General features: G+C 41.6%; 1 protein-coding gene across 2 annotated transcripts in view; it reads right to left on the bottom strand.

Annotated features, from left to right (window-relative positions):
- NAV2 (neuron navigator 2) overlaps positions 1 to 22505 on the bottom strand; it is a 219988-nt gene extending 197483 nt beyond the window's left edge. For both annotated transcript variants that reach the window (XM_061355051.1, XM_061355052.1), the window contains exon 1: positions 22029 to 22505. In XM_061355051.1, the coding sequence (XP_061211035.1) occupies positions 22029 to 22286 (258 nt within the window). In that variant the 5' untranslated portion in view covers positions 22287 to 22505. The remainder of the gene's footprint in view (positions 1 to 22028) is intronic.
- Positions 22506 to 22818: the final 313 nt, after the last annotated feature.

Below are 22818 nucleotides of genomic sequence, written 5' to 3'. Positions count from 1 at the left end.
TGCCCTGCTTCCTGCTGCTATAACCACTTCTAGGTAAAACCAATACTGGTAATAAGCCTAGAAATCAAATAAGCCTTAGTTATAATGCAGAAGAGCAAGTTACAATAAAGCTACACTTTCTAGTCAGGATGGTGCCCCCCTGCAGCCAAAAATTCAGTGGGATAGTGGCTTCAAAGAGCCAAGTGAAATCTGCATTTTGTATTGGTGAGGGAAGAGACTTCAAACACAAGACAAACTATTCAGACATCTTCCAGGTCCTGTAAAATCAGCACACGCTGCCTAATTAACTGTACTGGTAAAAGAAATGGGAAAGCACTTTGCTAATAAGGGAAGAAAAGTCAAAATTACTACAAATGACCCATACAACTGTCTAAAGAGTCATTAGGGTTATTAAGTCCAAGTTCTTGTTTCTGCACTGCTGCCAGGACAGATTTGCTCTGCCACCCTCCTGGGGTGCCATGGGCCATTCAGCCAGTCCTCTTGATTCTGACAGTGTTGTGGGATCTGTTGCCTCTGAAACATGGAGAGTCTTGCTTGCTTCTTTGGAAACACAAAGATAATACAAGAACAATATAGGTGCTTCAAGAACATTATTACCCCTTCTTAAAATTATTTTCTTTCATTCTGAAAGATCTAACAACACATTGAGTTTCTCAACCCAAATCCCAAGGAATTGCCTGTGATAGATTTACAATTTTTCCTGAAATAAAGAGATTTTGTAGCATAGTAAACAGCAGCTACAACAGAAGGAAAGAGATACTTAGGTCAGACCTACAGGTCAGGTCAGATTTCCATACCCAACAAAGATGACCTTAGCTTCCAAGAGCTGCCTGAAAGATTCATAGTACATAACATATGCCAGAGCTTCACTGAAAAATGCTTCACATGACAAAGCCCTGAAATACTCCAGCAGATGCAGATGTTTTGTAGAGACAGACAATCTACAGATTATGCTACAGAGTGTGGCTTTGTCACTCCACAGGAGGGGCTGAACAGGCATCTCCTTTTTTCTTGGTAGCTATAACTCAATCTGTATTCCCCTACTAAAAGGATTGCAATAAAGCTCTATATAATGAAAGGACGATTAAGTCACATTAAGTGCAAAAAGTCATAATTTGCTAATGATTGACTAATTTCAGCAAGATAAGACACTAATCACTTACAGAAATCTAATTTGCCCTGGTAACGCAGCAACTGGACCAGGCTGAAGCAATTCAGAGCTGCTCATTAACTGCTTCCATATGCCACCATGGAGATGCTCTGCGGCTGGGAGGACATCTAAATACCTCCCATTTGATTTCTGTCCTGTCACCCTATATCAGGGCAGAATCTTGCCTGTATCAGCACAGGCAGATTATGCATTCACAAATCATACTTATTTTGTGGGTTTCCAGCCACACAAGTACTCATGTCAGGTCACCCAAAGCCAATCAGCTGCTTGCTGAAGCTGGCCACTGGTACTGAGCCTGATGCAGTTAAGTCTGAGGATCAATTAAAAGAAATTAAAACAATAACCACTGCACTGTTGCCGCCACAGCTGCACCAGCATGACAGCAGCTAGACATGCCATACCTCACCCAAACCACCAGAAAACCTATGGACTGGTAGCTACTGTTCTCCCGCTCTCCCCAGTCAGAGCAAAGTGTCTCCACACAAACAAGGCAAAGCTTCCACCACAGACACCAGCTTGGGCAGGTCAAGTCCCACCATGAACAGCTACTCCCAGCTACTCTTTTATTCTCCTTCTCCAAAGGGCTGCCCACACAAACCACCTCTCACACATTGCAACCAGCTACCCTCCAAAACTTGCTGCTGTTCAGAATCCGACAATGCTCAAAGAAAAATTCAATTATTATTAATGCTTTACAGCATCGTCTATGCCCAAAATAAACATAGGCCATAAAATACAGAGGATTTTTATTTCCTCACTGAAAGAATTATCTATAATAGAAGTGTATCTTTAAGGAGCAATTAGCAAGTCTAATTGATACCTAATAGTTGTTCGGTTTGTCCAAAACCACCAGGTGGCAATAGCAGCCCAGCCAACTGTAGGAATTGCTTACTACCCTTTCCCCTTCCCTGTCCTAAGCTGCTTTTCATTTGCTAGCACTTAAATTCTGTGTCAGATTAGCCATGTACAATAAAAAGAACCCCCACGGCTATTCCTATTTAATGATTCCAAGGACTGGGTCTAACCTAAATAGCTCCGAATAACCTATGAATGACCACTTCCAAGCTTGCAAATCCTGTTGTTTCTGTGCAGGAGGCATCACTGCCTCATGCAGGCTGTTCATTACATCCACTTACTTCTGCAAAATGACCCCCTCTTTAGTGGCTTTTGGTTCAGAAAGGGTTAGATGTGGCCCTGAATCTCCCATTACCTGTAAGCCACTCAATTTTCTGCTACTACAGAATGCCATTACTTCTGTTTTCCAACTTCCTTACAAAATGATACTATATGTACTCTCTTGCAATAGCATGTAACAGATTATTAATTCACTACCCATACACTACACGTGCCCAAACATGCCTCAAAACAATAGAATCTGGAAAAACAGGAAAAGAAGATGCTTTTTATAACCTGAGAGCAACAGAAATACATCAGACCTGTAACTGGACAGAAAGCTTGATCAAAAATGGTGCTTATATTCCTCAGCTTTCAGTATGTATTCTATGTGGGTGAGTTAGGACCCAATGGTCTGATTTTACTACTTATTTTGCGTAAGTTGGATCAGGAGACAGGGGAAGCATTGTGTATGGAAACAAATTCCCATGCATACACAAGTAGAGTTGCAGGCATCACACCAGATTATGACACTGTAAACCAAATAGCAATCTTGCCTTATCCAGTATCCCAGAAATACTGTTTCTGAACTTCTCAGACATTTTAGTTAACAAATCTGCACGGTTTGGCTTTTGTTGGTTTTTAAACTGAGTTGTAAGAAGAACATATTCCTGGGTAAATCCACATCTAAAGTTGCATCTCTGATCTGACCTCATCAGAATCACATTTGGAATGATGATAAGGTAGGCAAAAATCATAGCCTTTGATCTATACCTGCTTTTCAGATTTATTTAGATGCTGATTTAAGTGCTGGATGACTTCAGACCACCTCCAGCACCACAAAGATCAACAGGGCCCTCTTTCCCTATTAGCCATGCTCCTGGCCTGCACTCACTGACCCAGTCAGAAATCATTTTATGTGATCCTAAAGCACACCTTTAACAACTTGCATTGTAACCACTGTGCTCTACTAAGATTTTTCTGTTAAATGAGATACACTCACACCCATCTCTCTTTCCACACTAGCTACTGAAGGGACAGCATGAACACCAAGGTCTCCTTCAGGGGTGATCTGTCCTTCCTGAGCTGAGTTAGAGGAAGAATTTGAACAAAACTCTAACAACTGATTCTTTTAAAACAGCTATGACACAGACAATCTCCCTCTTGTGTATTTTACCTACAAAATATTAACCGATTTAGATGCACATGATAAACCATAAAACCCTGCCAGCTCTATTCAGTACAATGATCTAGAAGAGAAATTAGACCTTGGAGGAACATCTACCTGGAGTCTCCCACTTTTTTCAGGCCAACCCCACGCTCTAACACTGACTTTCCCTGCTGTGGAGATGCACTGGGAAGCAGAAAGGAAGCACCTGGCTCCCATGTGCAGCTTAAGGCTGATGAGCAAGCACAGTCAGTCCCAGGTCGCATCCATCAGGAAGGGCTGAGTTATCTGACTGGGAGGGAAAGAGAAGCAGTCAGTTGCAGAGAGTTAAGGCATGCCGACAACTAGAAGAGGGGTGGAAGCATTAAAAACCTGAAAGACCTTATCAGAAGTCTTCCCTAAGACTTGGAAAGGAGTTGCGAAGACAACAGAAGGTGGTGGAAGGAGGCTATTATACTATATTATATTAATCGTATCATATCATATTAGTCTTCCACCCATCACTGTGGACTTGCAAAACTGAGCACATTCATCCTTAGGGTATAAAGGATTTCTCTTCTGGTAGGCAAAAGCCATTGCCATAATCTCATCTGAGGAACAGCTCTTCAAATGCAAACTGCAAACTAGGACTTTCTATCCCAGGTTGCTTCAGCCTTTAAACCCAGTTCCAGTATAGTCTATGGTTTTATTCATGAAGCTAAGTTCCGACTTTGACTACAAGATACATTCTGGCTCTTTCAGAACTTAAAATAAGAAATCAGAATAAGAAATTACCCAGCTGCGATATGCTTGTTATTTCACACTTTCACCCACTCTCTTTGGAAATTCAGTTCAACAATGACAACCTGAAAATTGGTTTTAATCACAACTAATATATGGAGGATTTTTTCCCCCTCTCTTTTTGTTCCTAACATCCCATAAGGACTGAAAACAATGATGTGTAGAGTGGCAGAAGGTGAGACAAATAACTCCTGATGTATTACAAAGCACCACACATTTTTAGCCACAGGGTAGAGGCTCAGCAAAATAAAACCAGATACCAAGAAACCCAAAACACACTTTAACCTGAACTATTCTTTTGGGCATTTAGCCTCAGGCCTAACACCACAGCTATTCACAGTATCCACTAACACTTTTGTGCCATTTGGAAGCCAGAGGACTAACATCTCCCGTCCGGACTCTTGACTGGAAGCTATGCAATGCTGTACAATCAGCTGGACCTCCACGGAAGAGGACCATGTCAGTAGGGTTTGGGTCTGTGTTCAACCTGGTGACATTTGCAAAGCCAAACGCAAAGCCACCCTGACACATGCAGCAATACGGTAGCTCTGGTTCTCTAGAAAAGAAGCTATTTTTAAACCTCAGTAGCAATGTGAACTGCATAAATTAGCATAATTCCAGCCTCCACAGAGAGTTCCCAGCTGACTGTGTTACATGCTACGAATTAGCACTCTGCAGATTCCTCGCTTCTACTAACACAGTCAATCATGTCATTCCCAGGGTTTAAAATCCCCTTTTTCAGTCCTCCAAAATGTCAGCATCCCTTTTTACACTCGTCTCTTCCTTCTCAGAGCAGTACTTTCAAAGCCTTGGATTTCATTACAAATCTCCCAAGGCCTTCATGTGTAACTGGTGGTTGTTATGTGGCTTCCTAATTGCAGGACATCCTACTAAGGACATCCTACTATTTTCTCTGTGTAGGCAGATGGCATGGAAGTGGAGTGCAGATGGTAACCCACAGCCCACAAACTCCTCATTATAATTTGAAATGGAGTATGCAGCTCTTCGATTCTTACATTCTCCTTAAATTATTTTCAGCATTAAATTGCTGTTTTCAGAAGCCACAATCAAAGGTAATGATATCTGTTTATAGTTGAGAAGCTTCTCCTAACAAAGAGGTCATGATGAGCCTTCTATCTTCACAAGTTTTATTAAAATACATATATCATGAGTGGAAGGGATTTTAAATCAAGTATCTCTTGTTTTGATTCAAGTATTCCTTACTGATTTTATTTTCTTCAAGTAGAAAGTAGATCACACTGAACCATGAATGCTTAAGAGTCACACAGTTAGCTATTTAAGGTCATCTCATGGCTCCAGGTGTCACTTTACCTGAGCTGCTTGGAATTATAAAGGATTTATCTCCACACAACACCTGTGAAATAAGAGAGTTGTTGCTGATAAAATGCATCAGGAAGCAAGGAGGTGACTTGGTCTGAAGCCACACTGATAGCCTGTGGGTCTTCACGGCCCACAGGGTCACCACTGCAACCTCCCTGCCCTTTTAGGACTGAAAGCCTTCCTGGCTTGAAGGCATAGCTCAAAATGAAGGGGCCATAAAAATTAGTTCTATGGAATCAACCAGATTGGAAAAGTCCTTTAAGATCACCAAGTCCAACCGTTCCCCAGCATTGCCAAGGCCACCACTAAACTATGGCACTGAGGGCCTCATCTGCACGATTTGTGAACACTTCCAGAGACGGTGACTCCACCACTGCCCTGGGCAGCCTGTTCCAGTCAATGCCTGAACACCCTCTCAGGGAAGAAACTGTTCCTAATCTCCAGTCTAAACCTCCCCTGGTGCAGCTTGAGGCTGTTTCCTCTTCTCCTATCTCTTGCTCCTGGGGAACAGAGAGCAGCCACCTCCTGGCTCCATCCTTTCAGGCAGCTGTAGAGAGCAGTAAGTCCCCCCTGAGCCTTCTCTTCTCCAGACTGAATACCCTCAGTAAACAAGCCCTGGTGTCTTTCAAGCTTTTTCACAGGACATCCAGTCTGGTGGAACTGGCTTTCCTAACCTTTTGACCAGCTGGAAAAGTCCTAAAACTGTGACTTAAAAATATCTGTGGTGGAAAATAGCACGGAATAAAATAATAAGCATTAGAGGTCAAGCCTGGATCCCTGAAAACTTTGTATTAACCAGTGGAAAACATTAAAATAAAGAAACTTCTCCTGTAGTTATAAAAAGGAAACAATACTTTAAGCACCCAAGTGACATGGTTGATGAGGATTTACTAACTTACAGTCGCTCACACACAGTGTAAGTGAGGAGTTGGCTAATTTGCTCCTGCTCCAGAAGGCCGGAGTCAGACTTGATCAACACAAACAGCATCATTTGTTGGCAAGTTCTGACCTGGTGCCTGACACCCACTTACTAAATCTCACCACCTCAGTGATAATGGAACCTTCTAAACTGGCCCACAAAATGGTTTCTGTCCATTTAAAGGATGTATACATGTTGCTTAACTAAATTTACTGCTTTTAAGGGTAACTATTAGCAAATGTTTTTTTTTCCTCAAATGGTTGAAATGATTTGCATGTTATACATCAAAACCATTCAGATATTCAACTGAGTTACGGTATACGTACACTATAGCATAAATGATGTGACTATATAATCCAGGGCTGTAACCTTCCTCAGCATGCAAGCATACTAATGATCTTACACACGGACAACACAAGATGAAATAATGATATAGTTCATCGCTGAGGGCAATTTATCATGTCTACATTCATAGAAGAAGATTATAGGACTTCATCTTCTTAGTGGTTTCCCTTTCACAACAAAGATGACATTAATCGGTTTTCATTAGGGAAGACATGTCCTTTCTGTTGTACTGATGTGACTTGCATGTCCTACACACCAAATACAGCAATGATGTCAGTTGAATAACTACACGATCTCTTCTGATTGCTATTTTGTTTTTTTTATCTTCAGACGTCTAAGACATTTTCAAGTAGGGGTTGGAACTGGATGAGCTTTAAGCTCCTTTCCAACACAAACCAGTCTGTGATTCTATCTGGTGTTTTTTTTCTCTAGCTCCATGACTTGTGGTTCAAACTAGTAAGGGTCTTCAGAACTGACCATTTGAAATGGCTGTTCCACGGGAAACCTCTGTTCAAATCTTGACTCCAGAGAATAAAATTTTCCAGAGCAAGAGAAACCTCCATCATAAGTGTCTTAAGACTAGTAAAATCTAGTCTTCATGCCATGGTATCCCACAGCTCATCCAAAGGCACATTCAGAGCTCTTTGGTATAAGAGGTCCATTGCCCACTGAAAGGCAAAATAATTTTGGCAGAGGATTCCATTTCTGATGCAGTAAGAGTGACTCTATCACACATCTGTTCCTCTGCAGGAAGCTGAATCTGCCTGTGACAAGGTCAATTTTGAGAAGGGTTGGTATTAAAAGATTATGCTCCTTCCATCCTCTCACTGAGGCTGCGCTAGTTATTTCAGGGGAGCGAAGGAACTCTTTGATCCTCCAACTCCTCTTTCCCTCACAAAGTGACTTTGCCTGCCGGCACAGCACCCACAGGAATAGCAAGGCACGGTGCAATTCCATAACCGTGGGATTAGCCATTTTCAACCTTGAAATTTGACCCTAAGAAATTGAGTATACAATAATCCATATAATCCAGGCCTCTACACCTGTCCCTCTTCCAACTAATCTCGCCACCCTTCATCATGTCACATCTTAATTTAGAGTCCTATCTGCTAAGGTCAGTGTAAGTGGATGCACAGAAAGTCACAACCAGTATTTGTCACAGAAGGACCAACTGCTTCCTTTGTGAGCCCTGCAAGATACAGAGATAGCAACAGAGAGCAAAGCCCTTCCCTGGCAACACAGAAATAGCCTCTACTAATGTTCTGGGGAAGCAGCAAAGAGAAGGAATAAATAAATAAATAAATAAATAAGTAGATGCAGCATAGCCCTGATAATGCGATCTGGTGGTATTAAGTTTTCTCCTGAAGGAGTTAAGGATATACCAGCTGCTCTACATTAAACCGAGCTGGCATTTTAAATCATGCAAATGAGCTGAGCTACCACCCATTTCAGCCCAGCATTTAACAGCAGTGCTATAAATGATGCAAAGTCCTGGCCAACCCAAGCCCTGCCATTTCAGCTGCTGTCAGAGAAGAAAGGAGGAGGGAGGGTAATTGCACAGAGTGATGCTGCAGCACTTCAAAAGATGGTTTACAAAAGACTCCCTTTCACCATTGGTATTGTTCATGTGACTGAAACATGCACATGTGCATGGAAAGCCTGAGGCTTGTATTTGTGGAAAGTCCATTTCTATAAGGTGGTAGGAACCACTGAAAAAAATACCTGAATTAAACAATTTGCCAGTGCAACACTGATATTCCAAATCTCTCTTTGCTTAATGCTGCATAATAAACACTGAGCAGATGTGACAGGCCATTGGCTCAGCAATGCTGACACAGCAGCCTACGGTGGCATCAGTCCCCACCACAATGTCCCACAACAGCAGACAGACAGTTCTCAGGCTATGAAGGTAATAGGTAAAAATTTGTGTTTGCTCAATGCAAACCCCTTTTCTGCTTTACCTCAGAGAGCTCAGGAGGCAATAGAGGACCATATTTTATCTAGTTCACACTGTTATGGCCAAGAGATTAAGTATCATCACAAATACTAGGAGTGAAGGATATGCTATTAAGTAGTTTAGGACCTTTGTAGACTGGCTTTTTGATTTCAGCTTCTTCCATATACTTTTTTTTCTTCTTTTTTTTTTTTCCTCCTTTTTCAAGTGCCTACTGCAGCAAGTAACCTGTTCAACAATGGAAAGCTGGAATCGATTCCCGTGTTAAAAATACATGCCTCGCTACCCAACCTGATAAACCAAACCACTGGTGGGTATGACTCACAGGCATTACACCCCACTGCACAATCCTGTGTATGCACGACAAATCACTCTACGTGGTCCAAACCCTATAAGGTAAAAGGCCAAAATGCTCCTACCTCTTACAGGGAGGAAAATCTTCATTGCTGCAGTGAGGGAAGTTTATATCTGACTGCTTGGAAACAGAATCCTAGGCAACCACTGCTCTTCCCTCTTGAAAAGCAGAAAGTGGTTTTGTTTTGTAAATTAAAGCAAATTCATTAGAATTCCCCTGGCGAGGTTGTGTAGGGATAAATAGGACGTCGCTGCCCCCCTTTTCCAGCTCCATGTTAGAGGACCGTCACCTTTTTGCCAGCTTTCCTTGGCAGTGCTCATTTGGCACGTTACCCTGGAGAATCAGTCCCCTGTGTGCTCCACAGTCCATCCCGGAGGAGTAAGACACAGCAATGCCAAAAATACTCCTTCCCAAAATAATCCGTCCCAGTTAAGGTCCAGACAAGTCTGGGTTATGTATGGCTGTCCTGAGAAACAGACTTGACCCATGGTTATTGAGCAAGAAAAAACGAAACCTGTTTCTAAGCCACTGCTTCAAATGGCAAATGCACATTTGATCTTGAAACACAAATGACATCTTGTAAATTAGTTTTGAAGGCTTAAATACCTGTAAGACTCTTGGAAATTATGAATAATTTGTACCTGAATCAAACCTGTCTTACCAGACCAATCCGTTAGTTACTGTCTCTACCAGCCACAATCAAAGTTGTGCACTGATCTTTGTGGATGCAAATGTGTCCTCTACATCTGTTCCAGCTCTGTGTTCCTCTGACACATGCATACAAATACTGTTCTCACATTAAATTTCTCTCAGAAATTATAACTTTTCATCACACTACACTGGCTTAAGGAGGACCTCTGACTCCAAAAGACATGACACAAATCTTTGTATCTTACAATGCTATGCCTGATAGCTATCTATCTGCAAAAGGAAGCAAATGAGCTAGACCCCTCGTGCAAGTTGATTAGAAATTACTTCCTGGAATTAATGTCATAATCTGAGAAACAGCCAAAATAGACGAGAGGTGGAAAAAGAGCTGTTACGGTCTTTGAAATACAGCTGTACAAAGCCAGTATTAAGGCTACCTGTAGTTTCTAATAGTGGACATGGCTAAAGCAAAAGGAATTCACTTCTAAATATTTGTTTCAAGATATAGAAGTGTAACAATAAAATGTCACACAAGTTAGATCAGCAACATGAAATCCCACAAGGGCATTCATTTTGTTCTCCAGATTCATGAATGCATAGAATTAATAGATGACAGAAAAATACAACATAAAATTAATTTCCAGTCATCCCTTTCAGTAGAAGATAGGGGATCCTATCAGGCAGATTCATCTCATCACGTGAAACAAAAAGGTATTACTACAACAGCCTTTGCAACTGAGAATGTGTCTCCATTGTCCAAAGGGGCAGATCTGTCAAATAGGTTACAGGGAGGCTGAGATGCCAAGAAATATTACAGATCCTTGCATGTTGTGGCAATGAGAAGAACAGAAGAGCTCCACGACAGACATAAAATACATAAAATTACAATTCTAGCCTGCCACATGGCTCTTCCACTTCTTCCAAGACATAAGCATGTGCGTCCTTACTCAGCCCTCCTAGAAGATGCCATCATCCTACATAACTCTTCCTATACACCTCTGAAAGAGGAAGCTGCCTGTTAGCAAAAAGGCCTTCTCAGCTTCTACAGGATTATTAGGGAAATGAGGAGGAACATGGAAATTATTGCGGAAGTTAGTTAAGTCCTATCAGTTGGAGAAGGCATAACCAACAAGATCCTTCCATTTGGAGAAAGCATAAATCAACAAGATGCCAGCACTGAGAACAGCTACACCTGCAGCTGTACAGCAAGCCAAGGGTTGTTTTGGGGGATGTTCTAGTGACAAACATGTCTGGATTGCTCCAAGAAGGCTTTACAGACTGGTCTTCTACACCTCTGGGACCATCATGGCTAAGAACCCACCCTTCCCCTACCCAATGCATGGAGGGAACAGTGCATCAAGTAAATTGGCCTCCACTCCTGTGAGATCCGGGAGCTTGAAGGAAGGTCTTATGGAACTCTTATGAATAGGTAATTTCCACTTTCAAAGGAAGTGCTGATGAATCCATCAACTTATTGCCCAAGAACACATGTTTAACAGACCTGACCATGTTTTCCTGTCAAGTGCAGCAAGCACTATTGCAACTAAACAAATACCTGCCAGTCCCTAGTTCCTTGGCCTCTGCAATCCAGTTTTTCTTCTTGCCTGTACAGAATCATAGAATCAACTAGCTTGGAAAAGAACTTTAAGATCATCAAGTCCAACCTTTACCCCAGGACTGTCAAGTCTACCACTAAACCATGTCAAAACCTCAGCATCTACTACTGGAAGTAGCTCACAGACCCTTGACAGCTCCAGCACTGCCTTGCCTGTCTGCTACCTACAGGCAATTCTCAAGTCTACACTATAAACATGAACTCATCAATATACACTTTTGGATTATACCACAGTGGTCATCACATAAAGGACAAGACAGAAGAAATGGACCAATATTAGTGACAGGACAGGTAAAATAAGGAGATTTAGGAACTCTTTCCAAATTTGAAAAAGTGGATAAGGCAATTTCTAGCCATAGCTGTAGAGAAAAAACCCACACAAGGCTGATAATAGGAAGAGAGCTTAAGGAAATAGCCAAGAAAAGGGAGGGACACAGGGTAAAATTTAAGAAGAAGCCATGGGAGTAAACAAGACACTGTCAAAATACGATGATATTACAGTCCAAAACTGACCATGCATAAGGAAAAAAGTCCTGGTAAAGCGTATTTTGAAATCCAGAAATTGGATTTTTTTTCCTTTCATGTATTGTTTTCCCACACATTGCTTCCAATTCTAAAAAAACCAAAAGTAGAATGAAAAATAATCCAAGGACAACACACCTAAAAATACTCTCAAGAGAAAAAAAAAAAAAGGTGGAATCAGGGTAAAATTTCAGATCTCAGCCTGTTTTAAAACAAGAAGTGACCTGTTTTCTCAATTATTTATTTTAATAAATGGTTTATTTGTTTTAAGTTTTAGCAGTTATTTCCATGCCTATGCATTACAAAACTGAAGAAACTGAGAATGTTTCCACAAACTATTTCAGAAAAAACAATTTACAGATAAAATTAGAGGCATACAAGTACAGGCCAAGTGTTTGACTGAATTCCAGTTCCTGGTGAATGGAAAACCATCAGCTTCCTGTTACAAAATGTACCAACAGTTCATGTCTAATAATACACTGAAAATCTGACCATTTATTTACATCAAATATAGATGTTCCTAAAAATAATATCCAAGCAGGCTATTTTTAGCCAGGTAAATTCAGGAGAATGAGATTCTACAGTTTGCTGCAAAGAATAATGGGTTAAATTTTAAGGGCATCTCTTGATTTATACCAGAATAAAAGTAGGAAGTTTAGCCCCAAACCTTAAATAAGCAGAAAGTAAATGGGAAAAAAAAATGGAAGAATACAACACACATCCTTCCATTAAAGGCCTAGCAATCACCTTATTCAGAACCATATCTTCTTAAATATTACTTAGAAATAATAATATTTATTCTGTCTTGCAAGCTTGGGAAGTTCAAACAAATCAATTACTGATGCCAATCCCTCCTTAATTTATTCCACTTCGGTAAGAAAAAGGGACTTGTAGGCAAAAAGCATTAAAATACTCTACAAATTGAAGAGAGGTTTAAATCCAGGTGTGAGATAATCTGGAAATTATAGAGTAGATGATGGTTCTCAGAGGACTCTTCAAAGGAAATCGAAAATCGCCAAAACCAGCCTTGAATTCCCAAACCCAAGCACCGAATCCACCCTTCCTATCTCAATAAAATAAAGGCCTTCTTTTCCAGTACCCACTGGAGACAAAAAATAAAAAAGAACACGGGTGGTGTTGGTCTCATCATTTTCTTCCTTTCTAGTACTTCTCACACAGTTGAAACTTGGAAAAAGCTTGTTTACCAGGCACCATCTTTCTAATTTGATTTTTTCCCCTTGCTTTTTTTCTTTTTGAGAAGTAAAACTCAGGTTTACTGCCCAGAGTTTTAAAAAGCATTATCTGTAGTTCTCCTCTACCAATATCCTTGCACCTTTTTGCATCTCCAGAAGATTCCTTTAGGATACATTTCATATGTCATACCAACTAGTTTTTGATGAGAGTATTTCTTCCAAGTAACAACTGACAGGACAAGAAGAAACAACCTCAAGCTGCACCAAGGGAAGTTTAGATTGGATATTAGGAACAGTTTCTTCCCCAAAGGGTGGTCAGCCACTGGAACAGGCTGCCCAGGGCAGTGTTGCAGTCACCATCCCTGGAAGTGTTCACAAGCCATGCAGGTGAGGCCCTTAGTGCCATGGTTTAGTGGTGGCCTTGGCAGTGCTGGGGAACGGTTGGACTTTATGATCTTAAAGGTCTTTTCCAACTTGGTTGATTCTGTGATTCTATTTTGCAGAAGACAAGAAAATACTCCTTTATGATGAGCTCCATAAAGCACGTCAGCATGGCTTTCAACTACCAAGAATACTTGTACAGCTCAGGTGGTGCCTGGACACAGATGCTTTTGTCTTTCAGTTTCTTCACATCACACTTGCTTTTCAAAGTACAATTATTTTATCCCTATTTGAATATTAACAATTTTGATGTATCAGCTATAAAGACCTCCTACTTCTCTGTTGAAGCCAATTCCAGTTCAAACAAGGCTCCAACAGAGAATAAGTGTCTATGAGAACTGAAATACAACACACGGATCAAGAAAGAGAAGTTCTATTGAACACACAATGGACAAATTATCAAGGAAAAGTACAAAAAGCACACTAAAAGCTGTCAAATACATTCTCCAGGAGGGCAAAGGCAGGCAGGGGGAAAGAGCGCAAGAAAAATACGTAAAACAATAATTATTAACTCATTTCTGGTTGGAGGATGGCTGTAGCTAAGGGTCCTGCTTGGTGCTGCCCCACATCAAGTGTCAGAGCAGAAGGCGACAAAAATTACTTGCTAATTCAAGGACAAAGCAAGTGAGAGTGTTCACTGAAGAAATACTATTTTATGGAGTCAACGAAGAGTTTCACGGACAGAGGGAGAACATATGGACACCATATGCAGAAGCATTTTGAACTGATTAACAAATAGCAGCAAAGGAGAAAGATAATCTAACAGTCAGGGGACTAGCTAGTAACTTTCTAGAGCACTGCAGGTTTTATGACCTTGGGCAAGTGTCTTTATGCGTTTGCCATTAATTTATAAAATAAACACCGTGTTAATCGTAACAAGGTAACTTCCAAACTGTTTTCTTTTTTTCTACCTGGTAATATTTCATTTGGAACAACCTCATACAATTTCATATTTACCAGTATGTATCTATAAACATATTATGAAAACCATTGTAATAATTAGAAGAAGAATTTGGCTACTTCATAGTCTCAGATTGCTTACAGTGTGGCAAAAAAATCCATCACAAAGCAAGATTCAGCAAGGTTTTTTTCCACAGGAATGTACTTAGATACATAAATAATTATGTGAGCAAGCTCATTAATACTATCACAATTTAATACTATTAAATTCTATTTGTAGTTATATATTTTGATAGCCTGAATCTACAGTTCTTAGATTTTCCCAACTCTTCAGTAAAATTCTCCTTCGTACACACCCTGAAAGTGTCCTCATTTGGTATCTTCCAACACTGCAAAAAGCTACCTTTTATGGTTAAGATATCAATGTTACCAACCATGTTTCTTATCATTTCTTTTTATAATTAGCTCAGTGGTGATAGCGAAACGAAATTTTACACAGTTCACACAATGGCACTGAAACCAGTCCATGTTCATCTGACTTGCGATTGGGTACAGGTAAAGATTTGCTTTATTCCTATCCCTTCTGCAAGATGGTTCTGTAGTAAAACTGTGAAGCCTAGTACCATGCATACAAATGATTAATTCATATAAGAAAGGCAGGCATAATTTGTCTGCAATTGCTCTATTAATCTTTCCATGAAACTTCGCATTAGCAAGACAGTGATATGGAATATAAACGGCTCCTGATAAAGTTAATTAAAATATAGAAAAGTAATTACTAATATCTGAACTATATGGCTCCATGTCTCTTTCACGGACACCCCCTTGTCCCCATATTACCATCGGTGAGTCAGAGCTTAAGACAGTTCAGCAGTTCAGCTATCTGGGAAGCATCTTTTCCTCGGATGCCACGATCGACAAAGAGATAGACAACAGAATAGCAAAGGCATATAGAGCCTTTGGAAAACTCCATAAAAGAGTCTGGTGTAATAAACACCTGAAGAAAAGTACAAAGATCAGTGTCTACAGAGCCATTGTATTGTCTACTCTTTTATATGGGTCTGAATCATGGGTCATCTATCGTCATCACCTGCGACTCCTGGAACGCTTTCATCAGCGCTGCCTCCGTACAATTCTAAACATCCATTGGACTGACTATGTGTCTAATGTCACTGTCCTCGAGCAGGCAGGGGTCACCAGCATCGAGGCCACATTGCTGAAACTGCAGCTGCGCTGGGCAGGGCACGTCTCTAGAATGAAGGATCACCGCCTCCCCAAGATAGTGTTTTACGGTGAACTTGCCGCAAGAGAGGTGCCCCAAAGAAGAGATACAAGGACTCCCTGAAACAATACCTTAGCCTTGGCCATATTGACTACCATCAGTGGTCCACCTTGGCCTCCAATCGGGAGACTTGGAGGCACACCATACATAATGCCACTGACTCCTTTGAGAGTTCACGAAGAACTAGTCTCGAGGAGAAAAGACAACGCAGGAAGAATCGCGCCCCACCTGTTCCACCCAAGGAGACCTTCTGCTGTGCTTTTTGTAGCCGGATTTGCCTATCCCACATTGGCCTTCTTAGTCATCAGCGTGCTTGTAGTAAGCGTGGGTAAATGCCCTTCCCAAATCTTCGTTCGCGAAGTCAAGCCATGATGATGATGATGATGGCTCCATGTGGATTGCTAACAACATGGTGAAGCAGAGAAGGCCAACCAAAAGCCAGTAGATTGCAATGCACATGTGGCTCATCAAACAGTTGATGTGAGCCTAAATTTGAAGCATGGAAAAATACTAGAGCAATCCATTAAGTAATGAATTTGTGAGCAGCTTAAGTATTTTACAGCAGCACACAACTGACTGAAAAGCTCCCTGAAGTCTGTCAGTAGTGTGCTGTCAACATGGGAATGGCTATCCAATACATTTTTGGCAGTGATCTGTAATGGAGCTTTTCCACCAATTCCATTCCATATCATCATCACTGACTACAGGATGGCTAGGGAGAAAAACTTTCTAGTCTCAATGGGTACTGCAAATGTTTTTGGAGAACACAGATGTAGAGGATCTTCACAAATTGTGAAAGAACAGCTAAACCACAAGGAGAAAAATTTAGTGTAAGACTAGAAAACAGGGAGGTCTAAAACACCCTGGGTCTAGAATGACCAACTCAAAATGACCTTTACAAACTGGGAAGGCAATGTGAAGAAAAATCTAGGTAAGGAAGGTAGTTCTATTGCAGACAATGACATCTATCAAGTCTGGAACTAAATTAATTTTAAAAGGTCTAGGCAAACTGAAGAGCTTAGTAGACAGAATAAAGCACACTAAGAGTTCTAGAAATCCTGAGAGAAAAGGTTAAAAGAACTATGTTTGCCTAGTGTAGAGCAAAAGTGGACAGGAACAACATAACACTTAGTAGAGCATCTAAATCTTACATGTCATAGAATCCCAGGCTGGTTTGTGTTGGAAGGGACCTTAAAGCTCTTCCAGTTCCAACCCCTGCTGTGGGCAGGGACACCTTCCACTAGACCAGGTTGCTCCAAGCCCCATCCAACCTGGCCTTGAACACTGCCAGGGATGGGGCAGCCACAGCTTCTCTGGGCAATCTGTGCCAGTGCCTCAGCACCCTCACAGGGAAGAACTTCTGCCTAAGAGCTCATCTCAATCTCCCCTCTGTCACGTTAAAGCCATTCCCCCTTGTCCTGTCCCTACAGGCCCTTGTCCAAAGCCCCTCTTCAACAGGACTTGCTCCAACAGCTCTGTGTCCCTCTTGTGTTGTTGCTCCAGAGCTGGATGCAGGACTGCAGGGGGTCTCCCCAGAGTGCAGCAGAGCGGCAGAATCCCCTCCCTCAACTGCTGACCATGCTCTTTTCTATATAGCAGGAAAGTGTATGCTGCGTAACTTCCAGCAAATGAATATTGCAAAGAAGTTTGCAGTGAAATAACAAGTCATCCCCCATGCCTCCCTGCCAAATATTAAGGACAGTTGTAGATAACTGGTGAATACACATTCTTGAATACCAGGTTAAACAGACGCCTGTGAACCTGAAGTGTTCTAGTGGAAATTGTGGGACCAATGAGTTAGTAAAGGTCTCAGTGCTTTTAGGACTGCCACAGTTACTTAGGATACAAACAGTACTCATTATTTAGGTTCTCCAGAGAATAAAAACCAAGAAGCTAGAGAATACAACATAGTAGCAATAAAAATAAATCCATGATCTCCTTCGGTGGCTTTCACAATAACATGGCAACGGATTCTTCTCCTGGAACAGTATCTTCCTTCTTGCACCCTGCACTAACAGTTTAACCATACCCATGAACTCCTAATTGGCAACAACCTCTGCCTTAAATAACTAAAGCAAACTTAGTAGCCAAATACACACAACTTCATCAGACTAACTAAGAAATACCCTTTTGTATGTTAGGAATCACTATCTTGCTATCTATTTGACAGAAGTTTCTCTGGTAACAAAGTTAAATATTTCCAAAACAATGCTATCTAAATATGGGTTCGGTTTATTGGTGGTGCTTTCAAATTAGACAAAAGCACCAGTGCAGCAATAGGATACTGTTGTGCACAACAAAAGGAATAGATGGAAAAATGAATGGAGTGTGTGTATCGGCAACAATAAAATAGGAACAATACTGCCATGATTCACCAACCTGAGGTCTTCCAGTAGCATTTACAATGGGCTTGATGCTAAAACCCTCAGACCTTTCTTTGGGAACTGCTGAAATACTATGAAAAATGCTTTTTGTAAATCACACAGCATTTTAAATAACACATTGCCCTTAGATGGCCTTAAGGCACAAAACCTGAAGTTACTGTGAAATCCAGCTGACACATGTAAAACCATACCAAGAAAAACAAAAAAATGCATCAAAATATTGAGAAGTTATCACTGATGCCACATTTCTCAGGTAGGACATTAAAAAATCAGTATTGTAATGAATACGACCTGCAGTGCCCATATGCTCTTAAGAATCAGGCTCAGGATAGGTCCCACCTGGCACTGAAAAAGCTCATGAACCCAGCACCACTCTGCAAGTCGCTTGAAACATGCTAAAACAGTATTAGAACATGTTCACATTGTTGCTTCTAGTCTAAACACTAGACATAGGCTCTTCTGCAGAATAATCAGTAAACGAGTTGCAGGGAAAAGGCATCCACAAATTCAAAGTGGAAGCATACATACACCATGATGGAAGAGAAAAACTCATATGTACAAATAATTAAAGGTGGACAATCTATGTGTTCAGCCCCCCATCCCCTCTTGTACAGTACATGACCAAACAGATGTCCTAAACGTTAGCTCAGATTGTGCTTTCTTCTTATCCTGTGCATGCAACTGACTTCTGTGTAATGTACTGCAAAGAGGACTAACTTCAACAGGACTAAGAGCAGCTCCCTAAAATACTACCAGAACATCCTGTGGCTTATTGATTACGAACGCCCTCAAAGATGCAACAGCAGTCTGAATTCGCTTGTGTTGAAATAGAAGATGAATTCTCTTGAGTGAACGCCTGAACCACTAAGCAGTTGTACAAAAGCAATGCTTCTCGGCCACTTGTGATGAAAATGGCCTGATATCAGCTTGGGTTTTGACAGAAATAGCTTGTGCTTCTAGCTCCAACAGTCTGGGGCTTCAAATTCCAAACTGAACCTCAGCAAGGACCAAAGTACCAGTTACATGGATGTCAGTCATTCTTATTTCTTTGGTTTTTCATAAAATGGTTTGGGTTGGAAGGCACCTCAAAACTTATCCAGTTCCAACCCCCTGCCATGAGCAGGGACACCTTCCACTAGACCAGGTTGCTCCAAGCCCCATCCAACCTGGCCTTGAACACTGCCAGGGATGGGGCAGCCACAGCTTCGCTGGGCAACCTGTGCCAGTGCCTCAGCACCCTCACAGGGAAGAACTTCTGCCTAAGAGCTCATCTCAGTCTCCCCTCTGTCAGGTTAAAGCCATTCCCCCTTGTCCTGTCCCTACGGGCCCTTGTCCAAAGCCCCTCTCCAGCTTTCTTGTAGCCCCTTTGGGGATTTGATTCAAGTGTCACAATCTCTCTTTAACCCACACAGGAGGATATTATGTCTTTCCCCTTGGGCTGCAAACTCCATGCGGTGACCAAGATCTACAAAAGATAGGTGCCAAAACATTCAGCATTGGTTCAATTTGTGCATCTAAACTCAAAATGCCACAATACAAACAGAACTTCCCTCATACGGAATACGAGGTACAATAAAATAGTGAAGGCCACATTGATGCCTAAGATAAAATATCCAGAGAAGCGAGTCATCACTCCATAGGACATAGCTATGATTCTTGAGGTATTTAGTCCTAGTGCAGTGTTTAAGACTAAACCTTCCTAGGCTTATAATCAGAATGCATTTCTATACCTGAATGTAGCTGAAGGTTTTCCAAGATAAAAATACTTCAGCTGCTGACACAGCATCTGGCACGTGTCCATCCAGCTTGTTCTCCTTCCTTGGGAGGAAGGGGTGGTAGAATAAGAAAAGAACAGTGCCCTTGATACAACCAATCTGGAAACAATCCTCCCTTCAGATACAAACTAACATTCCAAATTATGACCTTGAATGGCAAAACTCTGCACGCTTATGTGGGCAGAGGGATCAAGGTTGGATCAATGAGAGTAACAAAATAGGACTGTGCTTATTCAAGACAATGGGTAGTAAAACAGACCTCAGCAGTTCATACCTTAAAAGGTACTGGTCATCTGCTAAGCCTGTTACCTAAATGAGGTTACTGAGAGTGACGAAGTGATTTCTCCTGCTGTTGAGGTTATTCAAAAGGCAAATTTATTTGAAGTTTTTCTTGGCCAAAATCACTCCCTGTTGAAATACAACAGGTTAGCATGAAGACCTTTTTCAGTATCAGGATATAAAATATGGGGTTTGTTCCACATCTGGATAAGGGTTAAAACCACCACAGTATTCCCCTTACTGCTGCAAACAGCTAGCAATTGAAGGATCTCTGATTCATAGAATTACAGAATGCTTTAGGTTGGAAAGGACCTTAAAGCTCACCTAGTTCCAATCTCCCTGCCATGGGCTTTCTAAACTGTTATGAGTGATTAATAACACTTCTGCACAAATATAAATTTCTATGCATAAACTCAGGTGTGTCTGAGAGAAAGAGCAGTTTATAATGAGCTTTTGCTAATATTTCATAATCCCAAGGACAGGATCCAGCACGAAGTAAAAGTACTTGTTTCTCCCTTAAGAACAAGATATGAGGTCAGTCTGCTGCCACCACCCTGCCATCAGTACTTGCCTGTCTCCTTTTCCTGCTCTCAGCCCCTCAGGAACTGCTACAGTCCTATTTGTCTGGCCTGAGCAAACCAAGACATCACCCTGTCTACCAGCAACAATCCTAAAATCCAGGGCATGGGGCCAATCAGTAGTCAGACTGGTCTGAACAGAATAGGGTTACGAGAGCACAGAATTAAAAACCTAGATGGTAGGGATGATCTGCTTGAGGAAGGAAAAGACAAAAAAAATAAATAAAGGTATTGTCATCATTTCCCTACCCCAGTGTAACGGTATCACCTTCTCCTGGGCTCAGATCTTGTCATGGATATGGCTGTTGCTAAAATACACCATGCTGTTCCACTGCAATATCTGTGCAACATTAATCAGTTCTGCTTGCTGCAGCAGCCCATCTGCTAATGCTCACCCTGTAGTAGGCGAACACGTACTCTGTGTGCTTACACTACTGGTGAACACACCGGGGCATCAGCAGCACTAGGCAATGTGAGCCATGCTGGAAGTGTCACTGTGCTGATAAAATCCAATGAGCTGAAGAACGTACCTCCCTCCTCCCTATACAGAAAGCAGCATCTGTAAAAATATGTCAGAAAACTGATACACATGAAAGGGAAATCTAAAAGATGCGTACTGATAATGGGCTGCATCTATGATGTCATGCACGTGGCATTAAACCAGACAATTCCCCTCCAGTGCTCATTCCCTACATATCTATTTGATCTAGCTGCACTGAGAATGACATGCATATGGTAATTTCAGCTCAAACACTGCCTCCCATTCACTCCTCACATAACTACAAATACCTAATGTTCACACAACTAATGCTCTGGTACAGTACCTAACCAAACACAAAGCACATTCCTGACAACCAGCAGTCCATTCCCATCCCAGCTATTACACTCAGCACCTATAGAAAGAACACGAAGAACACCCACTCCATAAACAACATCTCTACCATCTCCCTTCCATAACCCCCCCCCAAAGTCCAAGCAAAGGCAGGAGGGAAGGCAACATGCGGGCAAACAGCACACACTGCACCAGCCCTCACCACCCCACCAGCAGCTCCACCATATGCTGACAGAATCACAAAACCATCCCTGGATAACAAATGTCACTGCACAGAATATAAACCATCCTACCACTGCAGAAAGATGTTATTACATACACACTCTCACTGCTGTTAACACCACTGCTATCCACCTCCGAAAACCTGGTGCACACGTTCAGTATAGAAATAAATCCCTTCATACACCAACCCCAACACCGGGTGCCTCCTAACCTGTGTGTCAAATCCATTTTCTACACAGCTACTCTTCCTTGGTGGGAGTCCATCTCCTCCGTTTTCTTGTCCATTTGAAGATTTAAGAGGAATCTGGCTGGAATACAGTGGCTTCGTCACCTCCACCTTGCTCCCAAACTTCAGGTAACAGGGCTGTGGGATGGTCCTGGCCGTTGGGACATGTAGGATTGGAGCAGCGCTATGGACGGGTTTAGGTAGTCCTGATTTCATTTTGGAGGCTACCAGGATGGCTGGCATTTTCTCCTTCTGCTTTCCTAACACGTTTCTGTCAGCAGCAGCAGCAGCAGCAACAGCAGAGGCAGCAGGCAGGGAAAGAGAAAAGGACACGTTGGGGAAGCTGCTCTACACTAAAGCAGCCTGCTTTTCTGCAGCAGTCTCCAAAACTAGCTTAGAATTTAAAAGCAGCAATAAAACCTACCAAGAAACCAAACAAAAAAAGAAAAAAAAACAAACCAAAACAAAAAAAAAAAAAAAAAAAAACCCAAAACAAAACCAGAAAAAAACGGGAGGGGTGGGGGGCAAAGGCAAAACACTCGAGCGTAAAATCCCTCCCAGCTTTATGCCAGCCTTCCACCTGTTTCCTCTAATTTTATTTTCAGTTCTTCACCACTGTCCTCCTTCCTATTTCTGCTATTTAACTTGCTCTTTTTCCTTTCTTTGGCTGATTGCCGTAATTTTCTTCCCTGGAAACAGGAGACTTTCACTCCATTATCTTGTCAGTGCATCTCCAAAGTGAGGCAGCCTTTTGGAATAATAATAATCATCATCA

Source organism: Neopsephotus bourkii, unplaced genomic scaffold (assembly GCF_033783945.1).
Source record: "Neopsephotus bourkii isolate Nb327-2 ecotype Australia unplaced genomic scaffold, CSIRO-AGI_Nbou_v1 NB_768, whole genome shotgun sequence".
Taxonomy (NCBI): Eukaryota; Metazoa; Chordata; class Aves; order Psittaciformes; family Psittacidae; genus Neopsephotus; species Neopsephotus bourkii.
Note: the sequence above shows the minus strand (reverse complement) of the source record. Positions and strands in the feature narration are given on the sequence as shown.